This window comes from Tupaia chinensis, unplaced genomic scaffold, assembly GCF_000334495.1.
Source record: "Tupaia chinensis unplaced genomic scaffold, TupChi_1.0 Scaffold000600_2, whole genome shotgun sequence".
Taxonomy (NCBI): domain Eukaryota; kingdom Metazoa; phylum Chordata; class Mammalia; order Scandentia; family Tupaiidae; genus Tupaia; species Tupaia belangeri.
This window is the reverse complement of record NW_006160118.1, coordinates 216,907-234,326: the sequence shown is the minus strand read 5'-3', so window position 1 is coordinate 234,326 and position 17,420 is coordinate 216,907. Positions and strand designations below refer to the sequence as shown.

The 17,420-nt window shown below is 37.0% G+C and overlaps 1 protein-coding gene across 1 annotated transcript in view; it reads left to right on the top strand.

Annotated features, from left to right (window-relative positions):
* The window catches only part of LOC102471338 (dystrophin-like), a gene marked incomplete at its 3' end in the record, with an annotated part of 269,792 nt that overhangs the window by 51,785 nt on the left and 200,587 nt on the right, over nucleotides 1–17,420 (top strand). The window contains exon 6 of the mRNA XM_027775726.1: nucleotides 419–537. Within this exon, the coding sequence (XP_027631527.1) occupies nucleotides 419–537 (119 nt within the window). The remainder of the gene's footprint in view (nucleotides 1–418; nucleotides 538–17,420) is intronic.

Below are 17,420 nucleotides of genomic sequence, written 5' to 3'. Positions count from 1 at the left end.
TGTCCCCCACTGCCCCCCCTCCTCCTACACTATCTCTGGTATCCATAGTTGCTCTCTTTTCTTTTATAGCTACCAACCTTTCAGTTTCTGCCATACAGTGTAGACATTTGGTATATATTAAGTGGGGACATACAATGTCTCTCTTTCACAGTCTGGCTTGCTTCACTTAGCATTTCTTTTTATCCAGCCTTATCGAGGTATAATTGACAAAAATGTATATATTTAAGATGTACAGCATCAAGATTTTTAATTAAAATTGTGACTTGTTTACATGAGAAATTTTATGGGGGGAGTAATGAACAAAAGTCTTAAGGACTTACAGGTATGGGTTGTCAGTCAAAATTCAAAATTGATGTGAATCCCATGGATAGATCAATTTATATTTATCTTTGTGTGTGTGTGTGTGTATGTGTTTCAGGCCAGACCTGTTTGATTGGAATAGTGTTGTTGGTCAGCAGTCAGCCACACAACGACTGGAACATGCATTCAACATTGCAAAATATCATTTAGGCATAGAGAAGCTACTCGATCCTGAAGGTTGGTACATTTATGGACTACTGCCATAAAATCTAATGTTTTCATTTTAGTTTGTTTTCTTTCTCAGACCTGACATTTCCACATATGAAATATAAAGTAGAAAAACTGTATGTGTTTTCTATGTTTTAGGCATATTTAAAATGTTCTTTTTTCCTGCAACATATTATAAATGTTCCTTTCTGCTTTTAGTTTTCAAAATACTGATATCTAAAACTGAAGTGTAAAACTTGGGGGAGGGGGAACAAGCCTTTGGAATGTATATGCCTCATGACTGAAACTGCATTTGGAATACATTGCCTCCAAATAGTTCTTAAAAGTTAATGTTTTGCTTATTCTACCAAGAGATTTGATAGACTAATCAGCTATAATTAATTAGCTACTCTTGCCAATTTCATTCATATACTCCATGAAAGGCAACATGGTTTACTATTTAAATCAGGAAATCTATTCCTGGCACTGCTTCTGTTATAATTTGTCACTCAGGGGAGGTCCTCATTTGGATAGTTGTTCATTTTCTGCTTCTTTAGTTGACAGGCAGCACTTTATTTTTATTTGTATGATATTACATTTAAACAACTTTCATCCTTATCTGTGCTGCTACATGGTCCTACCTTCCTGACACATGGATTACAGGAAAAATACATTCTGACCTCTGCTCTTCTCGTCTCTGAGGCACTTTTTTGAGGTATACTAAGCTTAAAATTACAGATGCTGTTCTCACTTTTTAAAGACCTTTCCACATTCTAACATTATACAGATGCTGTTCTCACTTTTTAAAGACCTTTCCTTATTCTAACATTAGAAGTTGGAGAACAGTGAGTGGGATTGATATCTGCAATTGAGTAGGAACTGACATTTGGGTTGAAGCTGAGATATAAAATAAGTTGGTAAGGCAGGGTTCTTTAGAATACTGAATGAATTTCAAAGCAGAAGATCCTTGAGTGGTGGTGGTAGGTCCTATCAAGTAAAGCTTAGAAATAACTGAGGGATAGCTTTTCACCATTGAATTTATTATTAACCCGAATCTAGTGCTTAGTGTTACAGACCCAGAAACATGATTGCCTCAGCTCTTCTAGCAGATCCATATTGGGGATAGTTGGAGTTTATGTTAAACAAGCTCAAAAAGTGATAAACAACATGAACCTTTTGTAATTATAAATGAGATATTTATCTCAAGAACTAGAATACTCACATCTAATCGAAGAGAATATATTGGAGAAAGCAAATAATAACCACAAAAATGTGAATTTCTGAGGGGAGAATTAGATTAAGGTCATTAGAAACTTCTTTTCTCTTTTGGATAATGTATGACTGAGCATTGACTCCTGTAACCCCTTTTTGTTACCTGTATCAATAATTCACATCCCTCCTACCCTAGTTTTGAGCTCTGTGGGGGAAATTGTATTAATCATAGGTCCTTATTTTGTAGCATAAGGGAAGGTCACATCATAGTTGACTCTTAGTACTGATTCACGTTTTGTCTTATTCAAATAGGATAGACATAGCAGGCATACTAAAAATATGGACTCCGGGATCAGCAGATGGCGTAATGGTTATGTTGCTGGACTCCCAAATAGTCAACCGCGGTTCAAGTCCCAGACCCAGCGGCTTAAAACTCATGCAAGATGCATGTGCGTGTGTGCCAAAAATCCCAAGAAGAGAATGGAGGAGAAGGGATTGTGGTATTAGACCACCCCCTCCCAGGGGGTGATTTCTAGCTTTCTGTCTCTCTGGCCAGCACATGCGCCCTATACCAAAAATCTCTCTCAAAATAAATAAATAAAATTTTAAAAATGGACTCCTACTCCTAAAGAGTTAACAGTGTATGGATTTCAAGAATGAGCTTGTTAATATTTTTATTTTTCATTAAAACCATACATGATGGTTAGTTCCTGCTGTCCAGGATATAAGCTATAGTTATTTCTGTGTATTCCCTATCCTTTTATAAAGTAGTAAGAGTGGGTTTAAAATACATCTTTTTCTTATTAAGTGATAGTATAGCTTTTGACCTCTAAGCCCTCTGAATCAATGGTTAAGAATACCTAGAAGGGCATTCACATCCTAATGAGAAAGTAGATTGATGAGCTCATAATCAGAAAAAAAAATACAGTTACATGAATAAAATATTAAATGGCATAAAAGAACCTAATATACCCAACACCTTATGCTCTCCTAAATGGAAAATATGTGTTGAAATGTACATCCTATAGCCTATAGGAACACCATTATAATAAGCTTGAACAATTCATAATCAACCAAATATATGAAGTATGTACTGATTTATAGAGATCCAACTGCTGCTTATGGTCTCATTTTGCTAGTAAAATTTCATATCTCAAACACCCTTTCTATTTATGGGCTCTCTTCCAATTCAAAGAGCATTCTGTCTCCTAAAAAGGTTTATTAAAGTCTAATTATGGCTGTCAATAAGATGAGGTTTCAGCATAAGTCTTATATTTTTAGATATCTGTCAGTTCCTGCGAGTGTGTTAGGGGAATGCCCAAATATGCATTTAAAAATTGATACCTAGTATTTTTCATGAGATGATATCAATAATGACTGAAAGAAATTAATTAAATTATAAGAATTTTTATGTACTGATTAGTTACTTACATAAGACAGAATACCATCTCTTGGCATCTCAGACTAATAACACTTTCTTCAATGGATCTGGCAGAGGAGATTTATAGATTTCTTTCATGCCCTGAGAAATTCATATGTTTATTTAACTAAATATTGATTCATTAGCTTATGCACGATGGTATCAACTCTTCTTTCAAGCAATATTCATTTCCCATGTATTATGACTGTTAAGAGGCAAATGAAACATTTTGTTTTATGTTTGGGAAGATTTCTATTATTGGGGACTGAAGATATATTGCTTAAGAAATACCTGCCAAATAATAGTTTCATTATCTTAAATAGATGCTTTGTTTAGTGGGTTGATTTATAAATTAAAAAGTCATTGAAACATTGGAAGATTTCATATCTTGCATATATAGGCTTTGGTATGCTTTGTTTGGCATTAACTGGTGTTTTGGAGCCTGGGGTTTGGTTTTAGTGGAATTGCCTTTTAAAATGAGTAGCAGTAGTCATTAGCATAAGCAATTTCAGGAGCTGTTTTTAGTGTGCTTAAATGTTAACATATGCAAAAATAAGTATATATAGAATAGAATTATTTAATAATTTATGAATCTTTATGCTCATAGATATAAAGGGTTTATTTTCTTCAAACAATATCTTCTTGTGAATCAGGAAATCTTTTCACTATCATGAATTCCCTTTAAGATATACATTGTACATGCATTGTGGCTTTCAGATACCTTGTTTGCTTCCCTGAGTTTCAAATAAATTGGTTTGTTTGCCAATCCACAAAAAAAACTCTATAGTAAGAGAGTGCTTTGTCAGCTTTTCCTTGCAAATAACAAAGTAAAGATGTTCTCTTTAAAAGAGTAAAAAAAAAAAAAAAAAACAGGATAAAACATCCTGTCTGTTCTAGATGACTTCTGCATATTACTGCAAAAAGCCATTTCCATTTGCCTACGCAATACCATACAGAAATGCCCTGACATATGCACCAGAGTAACTTCAGAATGAAAAATGAATGATGACAGTCAAATTTGACTAAGAAAGAAAGAACACTAGGACTTGGGAGAAATTTTTGTATCCTCAAAATGACATTTTTACGAGCCAATTAGAGTTTGGTTTTAATCCACTTCATTTTGACTTCATGAGGATCATGACACAGATTCTATTTTCTGCTTGGCTAATCCCTGCATCACTATTCAGTTGTTTTTAGAGTCTTCTTTTCTAAGAATTAGCTCTGCCTATTGGAAAGTTTTATTCCTGAAGTGAATGGTTTCAGAGTTCACATTACTGGTTTGTTGGGTTTGAATTTTTAAAATATATTCATGGAAAAATATGTAGTATCTGCTCTAAAGAGAATACTGTTTAGACCTTTTATTTAGGTATGATATCAACTGTTTGAGCAAGGGCTGTTTTTATTTTCTTCTGTCTTTGTTCCACATATCACCTTTTGATAGGAATTTTAATAAATAGTTCATACAAGTTAAACTTACAGCAATTCAAATGGACCGTTATTAGAAATTTTAGAGTGATTTAAGTTACTGTTAATATGAACGGCCTCAGCTCCAGCCCCAGCACCCCAAAGCCCAGAGACCTCTATCTCTATCAGCCAAGACCACCCTCAGCTCTACAGCAGACCCCACTTCCATCTCCAGACCCCTGGCCTAAGGGACACTGAGGCAGGACCCCCTGTCCTAGCTCCAGTCCCAGCACCCCCAAGCCCAGAGACCTCTACCTCTGTTAGCCAGGTAGACTTTTTTTTTTCCCCTTCTCCTCTTCTTTCATTTGTAAATTTCACACTTCTTACCACACAGGACTGCCCTCAGCTCTACAGCAGACCCCACTTCCATCTCCAAACCCTCCTTCTTACTTTCTTCCCTATTATTTGGTCCTCTCTTCCTCTTTCTCTACCTTCCCAGACAGTCTAGATAGGCCTAGAATCACAGTTCGGAAATATTCTAGTATTGTAAGGCTCCCTGGGTTCTCCATTTTACTGAACCACCTGCAAAAAAGGAGATACTGTTCTTCAGACACCTGAAGAGAATACTCCTCTTTGGACCACATTGGTAAACACAACAGAAGAGAGACTTCGGCAGTCTTCAGTCCACAGCAAAAGGGAAACACACTTGCTCCTAGTCAAAGAAACATTCTCTTAAAAGGTATTCCAAAGTGAATACATCTACCAGTGGCTAGACACTTGTTTCATATAATTTAGATTGATTTTTTCCTAGAACCCTTTGTCGAAGATGTTTTTTTGGCATAAAACATAATGAGGTTGTAATATATCGGTTTTCCTCTTGTGTACAGGATTTTAACTAGAAATTATTACTATAAAATCTCAGAATATTTACAGCCAACCTTGCTACAGTAAAAAATGTTATTTTTCCACATATATTTGAGAAAGATTTTAGTAACTCCTATGTAAATAAAAATGGACATTTCCTTTTGGATGATAATGTAACCCATAAAAAATGTATGTCGTTATACCTTTTTGTACTCTTGATTTATATTATTATCTCTGGCAGAAAGTCTTTAGAGATATTATAAGTTGTCATTATCTAAGCCTAGATTCCAAGTTTCTTGGAAGTGTAGTTCTTACTCGATTTACTGCTATGGAAAATAGAAAGTAGCATCCTCTGCTTATGCAGACACAGTAATCGAAAAATAATGTTCCTATTACATCAGCAGGAGACTACTTTTTCCAGGGTTTCTGTTTTAAAGAAACATTAAAGTTTGGTCATTAAAACCAAATTATATGATTTAATAGTGTTAAATATAGCACTAATGAAAATATTTCTTTAATTTTGAACTTGAGTGGATTGCAGTTGAAATGAAAAAATTAGAGATTGTGTTATTGTATTAGTAAAGAAAAGGGGGTCCAAAAAGAGATTTAGTGATGCCATCTCAATTGCTTAATGTATATTCAACAAAACCTTTTAGCAAAGGAATTTGGAAAACACTGTGTTAAATAATTCAAATATATACTTTTTATTAGCATTGCTTAGAGCAGAGCCTAGCATTGATAAATAATGAGGCATTAGAAAAACTGATGGCCGATGTAGAAATCCAGAGAAATGTGATTAACATTCCTAGCTTGCATATCATTGGAGCAAGGGTACTTATTAGAATATCCTTGACTATTTTTAGGTTTTATCCTGAGCATTTCATTTTTTTTACACTTCTTTTATCCATTGTGTCTTATTCAGACACATTGTATAAATGGCCTTGACTATCCACTGTCACTTTAGTATACTTTAATACTTTTCAGTTAAGGAAAGCTATACCAGAGTAACTGGAGGTATCCTCGGATTCCTCATTGATATTATAAAAAATAATTGTTAAGGGTAAATGAAATAGTACTTTGTACATAAAAGTGTTTTGTAGCAAAATAAAAAAAAAAATCTTTCTACACAGGTACAAAGTTACTAAGAATATGGGACCAGCAGTTAATGTAATGGCTATGTCGCTGGACTCCCATGTAGTCGACTGCGGTTCGAGTCCTGGACCCAGTGGCTTAGACTCACACTGGGCGCATGTGCATGCATGCGTGCCCAAGATCCCGAGAGGAGAATGGAGAAGGGACTGTGGTGTGGCCATCCCCCCTGGGGAGTGATTTCTCGCTTTCTGTCTCTCTGGCGAGCGCACACACCCTATAGCAAAAGCCTCTTTTCTAAAAACAGAAAAAAGTTATTAAGAATACAATATATTTCTATAAACTGAAGATAAAGATACTATATTAGTATTGTGATACAGATTATTATATTAACATCAAGATATTAATGTAGTGATCAGCAGGTGGTGTGGAGGTTAAGGCTCTGGATCCCACATGGTCAACCATGGTTCTAGTCCCAGACCCAGTGGCTTGAAAATGATTGTGGGCATGTATGCATGAATGCCCAGAATCCAGAGAGAATGGAGGAGAAGGGACTGTGGCATGGGCATGGCCATCCTGCCTGGGGTGTGATTTTTCAGTTTTCTACTCTTCCTCTATCTCCGGTAAGTACATGTGCCTTTTAGCAAGAAAAAAAAAAAATTAATATAGAAATTTCCTGTTTTCTGATAATGAACTTTTAAATCACTTATCACAAAAAATAAAATATATTAAACATGTTAACACATATTTTGTAGTAGCTGGAAAAATCAAGAAAAGGAGAGAGAGAGAGAGAAAGAGAGAAAGGAAGGAAAAAGAGGGCATTTAATGAGGGAATTTAGAATCTCCTTTTACTATCTGCTCTTCCTTATTCCTCTAGTTCAGATACCACAGGGGGAAAAAAAAAAACAAATATTTTCAGGACAATTTGAACCAATCACTAGTAAATTGAATCTATTTTTTCCTGCGTATCCACCTCAGTTGTTTGGATGACTAAAATAATTGAATGCAACTGTCTCAAATTCACCCACCTAGAAAACCAGGAGTCCTGCAAAACACTAAATATGCTATTTGTGTGTGTGCATGACCTGAATTAACATTTCACACCAATATTTGGTATTTTATGCTAATGTTTCATATTATGATTTATCGCAATTTTGACTTTATGGAAAAAAATGAATTCATGTTTTTTCTCTTTCCTAGGGATTAATTAGTTAAAGTAAAATTAATAAGCCATAGTTAAACTATGGAGTTACTGGGCCAGTGAGGTACTGTGGTGGGTAAGGTGTCTGGATCCCACATGGCTGACAGCGCATTTGGTTCCAGAACCTAGCAGCTTATAAAACATGCCAGGTGCATATGTGTGCCAGCCAAAAAAATCCTGAGAGGAGAAATGGGGAGAAGGGGGAAGCAGCAGTTAGCGTAAAGGCTTTGTCACTGGACTCCCACGTAGTCGACCACGGTTCGCATCCTAGAGCCAGTGGCTTAAAACTCACACTGGACGCATATGTGTGTACCCATGATCCCGAGAGGAGAATGGAGGAGAAGGGATTGTGGCGTGACCATCGCCCCTGGGGGGTGATTTCTCGCTTTCTGTCTCTCTGTCTCTCTCTGTCTGTCTGGTGAGCGCATGCCCCCTATAGTGAAAACCTCTCCAAAAAAAAAGAGAAAAGAAATGGAGAGAAGGAATCATGGTATGACCATCCCTCATACTTTCTGAGTTTCTCTCTCTCTCTGTTTTCTCATTGTTAAGCATATGTGCCCTTATAGCAAATTAAAAAGAATAAAAATACACATTAAAAATGGATTTCTTCAAGTGGGGAATTTTAAAATAATGAACGATAATCATGTGATTTAAGATTTGCATACTTCTATACGGAATTTCTTTGGAAATAATTTGAATACAATCCTTGCCTAGATGATTGGAAATCTCTTTTCAATGATTTTCCTATGATCATTTCTTTTTTATTTTTTACAAATGTTTATCAAAGTGAGATAATATAACATCCTAGACCTATGCAATCACCATAAATATTATTTTTTCTCCCAGAGGGAGATTTTTGCTACAGGATGTGTGTGTTTGCTAGAGAGACAGATAGGGCAAAAGTGAGAATTTATCTCCTGGGGGGGATGGCCACACCACAATCCCTTCTCCTTTTTTCTCTTGGGATTTGGGGCATGCATGCACATGTGCCTTGCGTTAGTTTTGAGTCCCACAGTCTGGGACTTGAACAGTGGTTAGCCATGTGAAGTCCAGTGCCTTAACCACTATGCCACCTGCTGGCCCAATACATGACTTTTTGAAAGAATAACAAAACATCAATAAGTTATTTCAGTAAAGGAAATGCAGCCCTCCAAATCCATTGCTGAAATAGTATATGTAGATATTTTCTGTATGGTATTTTCAGACATATCATTATAAGGAGCTCATGAAACTTAAAATATATTGGAAAAATTGATATTTTGTTAATGATTTTAGGCAAATTCATATGAAGGAATAAATGAAATATTAGGATGTTTGAGTCATTAAGACGTTTCATAGTTGATATCCGTGTTTCTCATCACAGAAGAATGTTACCTTAAGCAAAAGCATTTTGAAAATTTAAATGATACGAAATGAGAAAAAAATGGGATGAATAGTTTGAAATTTTGTACATGATTGTAATTAAGTTGGTGATAATCCTCAAAAATAAAGCATATGTTGCTGATAGTTGGGGTAGTTTTATTCATTTCACTCTTCGAAATGACATTAACTTCATATTATAAACAATTATAAGAGGTATCATAAAAGCTGAAAATGTATGTCTGAAAGCCTTAAAATTGAATGTTGCAAAAATACATTGTTAGGTTGATGTAAAGGTTTTCCAATAAAATAATCTCTTTATATAAAAATGAATGGGCTAAAAAGCCAGCAGGTGGTACAATGAGGTTTGCTGGACTCCCATGTGGGTGACCATGGTTCGATTCCTGGACTCAGCAACTTGAAACTCACACTGGGCATGTGTGCGTACATGCCCATAATCTCGAGAGGAGAATGGAGTAGAAGGGATTGCAGTGTAGCCACACACACCCCTGGGGGATGATTTCTCTCTGTCTCTCTGTCTCTCCAGTGAGCACACATGCCCTAAAGAAAAAGTCTCTGGAAAAAAAAGAAAAAAAAAACAACTAAGGGACCAGCAGTTGACTTAATGGCTATGTCTCTGGACTCCCACATAGTCGACCATGGTTCGAGTCCCGGACCTGGTGGCTTAAACTCATACCAGGCACGTGTACATGCATGCCCAGGATCCTGAGAGGAGAATAGAGGAGAAGGGATTGTGGCATGGCCATCCCCTCTGGGGGTTGGGGGGTGATTTCTTGCTTTCTGTCTCTCTGTCGGTCTGGTGAGTGCACGTGCCCTGTAGCAAAAACCTTTACAAACAATCAGAAAACAAAACAAAACAAACAAACAAAAACAAACAAAAATGCACAGGTTGGGGCCAGCAGGAGTTAGCATGGAGGTTAGGTTAGCCGGAGGAACTCCACAGTTTGAGTCCTAGACCCAGCAACTTGAAAAGTGCACTGGGTCTTTGTGCATGTGTACCCAAAATCACAAGAGGAAAATGAAAGAGCAGGAATTGCAGTATGGCTGTACCCTCTGGGGAGTGATTTTTCTCTTTCCTTCTCTTTGTCTCTCTGCCTCTGTTTCTCTCTGGCAAATGCATATGCCTATAGTAACAAAAGAAAAAAAAACCCTGAAAAATGCACAGGCCATTTGAAACCTGGAAAATGAAATATAATATGAAAATATATTGATTTACAACATTTGGGTAAAATGATAAACTGGGGTCTTGGTTAATGCTAAATTTTAATTCTTACAGAAGGGTAATTTAATTCTCATAAGAATACAATGTAATCCTTGTAGGAGACCAGAGCTTTATAGTTGACTTATGATTATATTTTAAAATAATAATCTATACTCAGATTTATTGTCTTATGGCAAATGTCTGAAGTTAGTGGGTCTTATGATATTCATTTGACGGCTGAGAAAACTATTAGAGCTATTAAGAAACTGGGAATTTTATGTATTATTAAAATTTTAAAAGATGGCTAAAAGCCAGTGTTTTTACTTTTTAGAAATAATCACTTTTTCTATCAGGTTGTCAGAAAAGTCATGAAACATTTTTGCATAAAAAATTGAAAAACAGGTCATGACTTTTCTGATGACCCAATGTAATTATTATTCTTGTGAGACATTATTTCAATGTTGCTGAATAAATTTTTACTTTACACCAAAGGAAAACTTTCCACTAAAAAGATTTACTATCAGCTATATAAACTCAAATATGCAAAGTTTCTTTTGATAAAAGATAACTGAAACATAAGTAGGGCAACCATGCTCTAGGTAATTCATATATCTCTTTCTATGTTTTTAAAAAAATTATTAATGTCAGAGGCCACTAGCACTCACTAAAGAGTGGAGAGGGAGAGTGCACACAACCCTAAGGGGGCATGGACACACCACAATCCTACTTTCTCTATTTCTCCGCCCCATGAGGATCTGGGGCATACACTCGCACATGCCCAGTGTATTTGTCAATCCGTTAGGGCTAGAATGTGAACTGTGGTCAGTCACGGAGGAATTTGATTCCATTCATTAACCACTGTGCTATGAGGCCAGCTATTTATTCCTTTTCTCATAGATGATAACTCCAGAACATTTTATTCTTATTTTATGTATGGAAAAACTAAAACTCAGAGAGCGTTATCACAACCGAAAGCCAATAGGTATTTGAGCTGTCATCTCTTCTCGGAATCTCTATATTTCTAATTGGAATGTCCGACAAAGTCACCTGGGGGGGGGCTTTATGAAAACATTGGGATTAAAGCATATTCTGATTGTTTTATTTATCTGAAGTGGGGGCCTGACATCAGCAACTTTTAAAATCTCCCCAAGTGAAACAAAAAACCAATAGAACAATGGTTTTCATGAGATATGTCTTCGTTAGAGAATAAAACCTAGAATTTATTGTCTCAAAGTTTGTTCAGACAACTTTTGTATTCTTTCTCAAGAAGTGACTAAGTCTGGGGACCAACAGTTGGCGTAATGGCTAAGTCACTGGACTCCCAAGTAATCAACCATGGTTTGACTCCTGGACCCGGTGGCTTAAACTCACACCAGGCGTGTGTGCGTGCGTGCCCAAGATCCCAAGAGGAGAAAGGAGAAGAAGAGATTACCTCCCAGAGATTACCCCTGGAGGGTGATTTCTTGCTTTCTGTCTTTCTGTCTTTCTGGCAAGCGCATACACCCTACAGCAAAAATCTCTTTAAAAAAAAAAAAAGAAAAAGAAAGAAGTGACTAAGTTTGCTGTAAATCTTTTACTAGAACACTGCTTATTGCTAGCAGTTCTGTCATTCATGAGAAATGGTTCACCCACCACATATTAATAAAATAGTAATAGACTAGTTGTCATGTAAGACTGGCTACCAAAACATTCTTTTTAGGATTAAGGGACTCACCTTATCTCTCTTGTTTGCATCTCTCTCTCTCCATCTTCATCCCTTCTTCTGTTTCTTACCTAACAGATGTATTGAGTTGTTGGGAAAGTCATGACACATTTTTGCATAGAAAAATTACATCATGACTTTCCCGATGACCTACTATTTGTGACAGTGTGGTGTTCTCACTCAAACATTGATTCCACCAAGAGTTTATGCAGGTGAGAGGAGCCATGTGCAGAGTTGATCCCTGGTTTCCCTCCCCTTCCCTCTTCCTCTCTCACTTGGATCCTAATTAATATCACCGTTTCCTATCAAGAGAGGTTTGATGGCACTTTTCTCAGACTTCTTAATCTAGAGGAATTTTTCATAATAACTAAGGGATACGAAGGAAAACTAAAAAAGTCAGATGGCAGTAAATTAATTGTTTCCAGTATAAGATTATGATTTGATAAGTTCATTTAAAATAAGCAAATGGCAAATGGCTTAGTTCACTTTATGTTCCCTAATGTCATATATAGGTTGGCTTTAATCACAAGCCATTTGTCTAGGATTAATTTTGCTAAATAATCTGTATTTCAATCAGGTACATGATTTTTAGTGAGAGGACATATGGAATTGTCCACAACCATAGTTATGAGGGGGTCAAATTAGCAATTACACTCACTGACACAATAGAATATAATCTAATACTATAATACATTTGCTGTATAGATGGACAGAAGGCAGGAAATAGACTCGCATGGAATCTTTTATCTCATTGGACAGCCATAAGTAGCCAAAATACACTCTCATTTATCCTTCACCTAAATGGGATCCATACAGCTGCTGAGGACCAAGATCAGTATCACTTGATACAAAGAAACTACTCAGTTTTCCACTAATATTAAATACCATTCTTGTCACGTATGACATTATTTTTCAAATAATTATTTTATTTCTTCATTTATTTATTTTAATTTGACTAGAGAGAGACAAAGAGAAAGAGAGAAAGTGAGTAAGGAACACAGAGAGTGAGAGAAAGTGAGAAAGGAAGCCACCAGGTCTGGGATTCGAATCGTGGTTGGTCATGTGGGAGTATTCAGTGCCTTCACCACCACACCACCTGCTGACCCCACATAGGATATTATATCACAGACACCCTTCCCCACTAGTTTAAGGATTGTTCTACCTTGCAAACAAGAGAGACACAGAAGCTCCAAAATTTTCATATTTCCATTAATTACCATAGTTCTAGGAAGCCAAGATGCTGTGGTGGTTTTTTCCCAGGCAGGACTGATTTTTACCTTTTATTCATAGAACTACCTCAGTTTGGGTTGAAATCCTATTTTTGCCTTTAATTACTTTCATATCATTGGGAAACTTTTGAGTCTCAGTATTACTCACATGCAAAATAGAAATAATATCCACTTCCTATAGTTCCTGCAAGGATGAAGTTAAGCAAAACCTATAAGTATTTGACCTGTAATATGCACTCAAAAACAGTAGCTAAAACATATGGCAAGTGCCTGGAATGTTGCAGAAATGTAATGGTAGTTCCCTTTCTACTCCTATAAATTATATTAATTAGGGATAACTGATCTGCCTAATTATTTTGCCTGCCTCTGTGATAAATGCTGACTCTTCCCAAGTTAAATAATTTCTCATTTCAAATCTTGCTGTTCTCTCTATGACCTTCCCATTCATTATAGTTTTCTTATTTAAGAGATACTGGTGGCTTACAGCTGGAATTCTGGACTGTAGTCTTTGACATCCTTGAGCTCCAGAGTATAATCTAACTTTTCAAGTCTATAATATTTTCAAATATATAATAGACTAGCATCTTAAATTCCTCACTAGTGAACTCTCTCACTCTCAATCTCTCTCTCTCTCTCTCTGAGTCATAGTTGTCACAGTTACAGTGTAGAGTTCTAGCAAATTTGAGCACTGGTTCATAATTATACCGTATTCTTATAATTGTTGTAGTATTTGTAAAATGCTCATTAGCACATTTACAAAGACATGACTGGTTTTCTTTCTGCAACCATCATTTTATTTAACAATGTAGAAGTGGTTGAATAGGTTCCCAAAAATCTCAGAATAACTCCCAACTTCTGAAACCAGGAGGAGTATCCACATAGAAATGTCAATGTAATCTGGTATAATATTTACAAAACACTTTTTTTCTTTTTTTGGAGAGGTTTTTGCTATAAGGTGCGTGTGCTCGCCAGAGAGACAGAGAGAGACATAGAGACAGAAAGCGAGAAATCACCCCCAGGGGGGATGGTCACGCAGCAATCCCTTCTCCTCCATTCTCCTCTCGGGATCTTGAGCATGCACACACACGCGCCTGGTGTGAGTTTTAAGCCACCAGGTCCAGGACGCGAACTGCAGTCGACTACGTGGGAGTCCAGCGACAAAGCCATTGCACTAATTGCTGGTCCCAACACTTTTTTTCTTTACTTATGATAGAATACGTGCACCTGAGATGGAGAGAAAGAAGCACCCCCCCATAGAATCTGGTCACACTGCAGTTGCCTTCCTCTAGCTGTCAGATCTTGGGCACTCACGAATGTCTTTGATTGGTTGTGGTGGCAGGAAAGGGATCTGAACCATGATCACCACATGGGATCTAGCGATCTTAATTTATTTTTTTTAAGAGAGATTTTTGCTATAGAGTGCATGTGTTTGCCAGAGAGATAAAGTGAAAAATCACCTCCCGGGGGGATGGCTACACTGCAATGCCTTCTCCTCCATTTTTCTCTTAGGATTTTAGGCATGTACACACACACAAACCTGGCATGAATTTTAAGCTGCCGGGTCTGGAACTCAAACTGTGGTTTACTACCTGGGAATCCATTGATGTAACCCTAACTTTATCTGCTAGTCCCAGGATCCAGCTACTTTTGAGCAGTTCATTGCCATTGTGCCATGGAATGGGCCCCATATTTACAAAATAGTCATTTAGTGCTAGACACAGTGCTTGACACTTTATATGTATAATTTCATTTTATTCCCACCGCAACCTGAGGAAGCAGATACTTTTATTACGGTCATTTGCAACTGAAGAGTTTAAGTAACTTGCCCACATCACTCAGCTAATGAGGTGGAATTGAGGTCCCCTGCTTGTAATTGCTAAAGAACATAATTTTATTGCAGAATATTCCTCTCCTCTTTTCGGAATTTTTTTTCCTTTTCATTAATTAAATGGTTATACCTTTTATTACAGGACAAATTGGCTTTTTTTTTTTTTTAAATGGAGTCGAACTTAATCAGTTGATTTCAAATGCACTAGAAATAAATGCAAAAATCACACACACTGAAGTCAGGTTTAGATTTAGAGGGACACTGGATTCTTTTTTTTTTTCCCTTTATTATGTGATTTTCTTCAGAGAATCATTAAATCATCAGAGTAGAAGGTGATTTACAAATTTTGCATTATGGTATCTTATTTGGGCCACATTGAAGTTATAAACAGGAAACACTAACCAGTTATAAATGTATTCCCTTCTACTATCTATTTTGGTTAACTCTAGAAATAGAGACAGCAAAGGCATCACTTAAGGTATTCCCAAGACATCCCCCTATCTCATATATTTCCTCAATCAGGTTATGATGTGAATATCTCCTATCTAGATTGAAATCTCACTTGAGTCACACATGGAGTAGCAAAAACGAAAACAAAAACACAAAAATTTACAGCTATTTCCTAAGAAGGACTAAATAAACATATACATTTTACTTAAGCTTGAATATCTAAGTTTCTCTATATGGCACATTTTTCTGTATGAACTTTGTTTTCTGAGTCACTTTAGAACTTGGTCTATGACTGGCCCCATATGCTAGTGGTTAAGGGAGCCAGATCTCACATGGCCTACTGCTATTCAAATCGTGGGCCCGGTGTATGTGAATGTGTGTGTGTGAGAGAGAGTGTGTGTGTACATGTCCAAGATCCTGACAGGACAGAGAAATAGAGGAGAAGGAATTGAGAGTGACTATGCTCCACTCAAGTATACTTTCTCTCTCTCTTTCTGTTTCTCGCTCTCTGTTTTTCTTTCTCTTCCTGTCTCTCCCTCTGTCTCCATTGCTCTCTAGTAAGTGCATATACCCTATGTCAATTAAAACAAACAAACAAGGGGCCAGCAGGTGGTGTAGTGGTTAAGAAGTGGACTCCCACAAGGCTGACCATGGTTGGAGTCCCAGACCCGGCAGCTTGAAAAATCAGGCCAGGTGCGTGCATGCTCAGAATCCCAAGAGGAGAATGGAGGACAAGAAATGGCAATGTGACTGTCCCCTCTTGGTGCTGATTTATCACTTTCCCTGCCTCTGCCTCTTTTTAGCCAGTGTATGTGTCCTATGGAAAACAAAACAAAGTTGAATCTAATGTAAAACCAGTTGGGCAAGTGAATACTTTGGAAAAGTGAATCTAGGTTACACAATTTAGGTGAAAATATTTTAAGTACATTAAGGGAAATGGGCGTTATTTTTTAAAAGTTCATGGAAAATTCATATTATTTAAAAATAAATCCATGCATAATGATTACATCACTGGACTCCCACATTGTTCACTGCGGTTCAAATCCCACACTTGGTGGTTTAAAACTCATGCCGAATGCATACACATGTGTGCCCAAGATCCCAAGAGGAGAATGGAGGAGAAGGGATTGCAGCATGGCCATGTCCCCTGGCGGGGTGATGTCTTGCTTGCTGTCTCTCTGCCTCTCTCCGTCTCTCTAGCGAGCACACATACCCTATAGCAAAACCTCTCTTAAAAATGAGAGAGGTAGGAATGTATGACGAAGACACTGATACATGCCCCTCGCTTCACTTAAAATGTCTTAGCAGACTATGATATTGTTGCAGTTGTAGTTAATCAAAGAAAGCCCAAGTATACATAGCACCAAGTGGGAAAAGACTAATGCAGGATAATAATGAGCAGTGGACAGTTGTATATTTAGAGAAAACCAGTGCATTATTTATTAATAGTGAGCTATTTATTTATTTATTTAGAGAGCTTTTTGCTATAGAACATGTGTGCTCGCCGGTGAGACCGAGAGACAGAAAGTGAGAACCTCCTGCCCCAGTGGGAATGACCACACTCCAGTCCCTTCTCCTCCATTCTCTTGACAGTCCCTTCTCCTCCATTCTCTTGGGATTTTGAGCATGCATGCACACAGGCTCAGCATGAGTTTCAAGTCACCGGGTCCAGGGCTCAAACCACGCTTGACTACATGGGAGTCCAGCACCTTACCCACCATGCCACCTGCTGGCCTTATATGAACCAGTTTTAAAGGCTGAAAATAAGGACAAATTTCACCCATTTCAAAATAAAACAAGTATAAAAATAAGATATAGCTCCTAAGTAACAATTTAAAAATTGTGCAATATTCTCTGTGCTATTGTATCTATATTTTCCACCAAAACATATTGGAACTGAAAGTCAAAAATGAGAAAAAAAAAAACAAACACA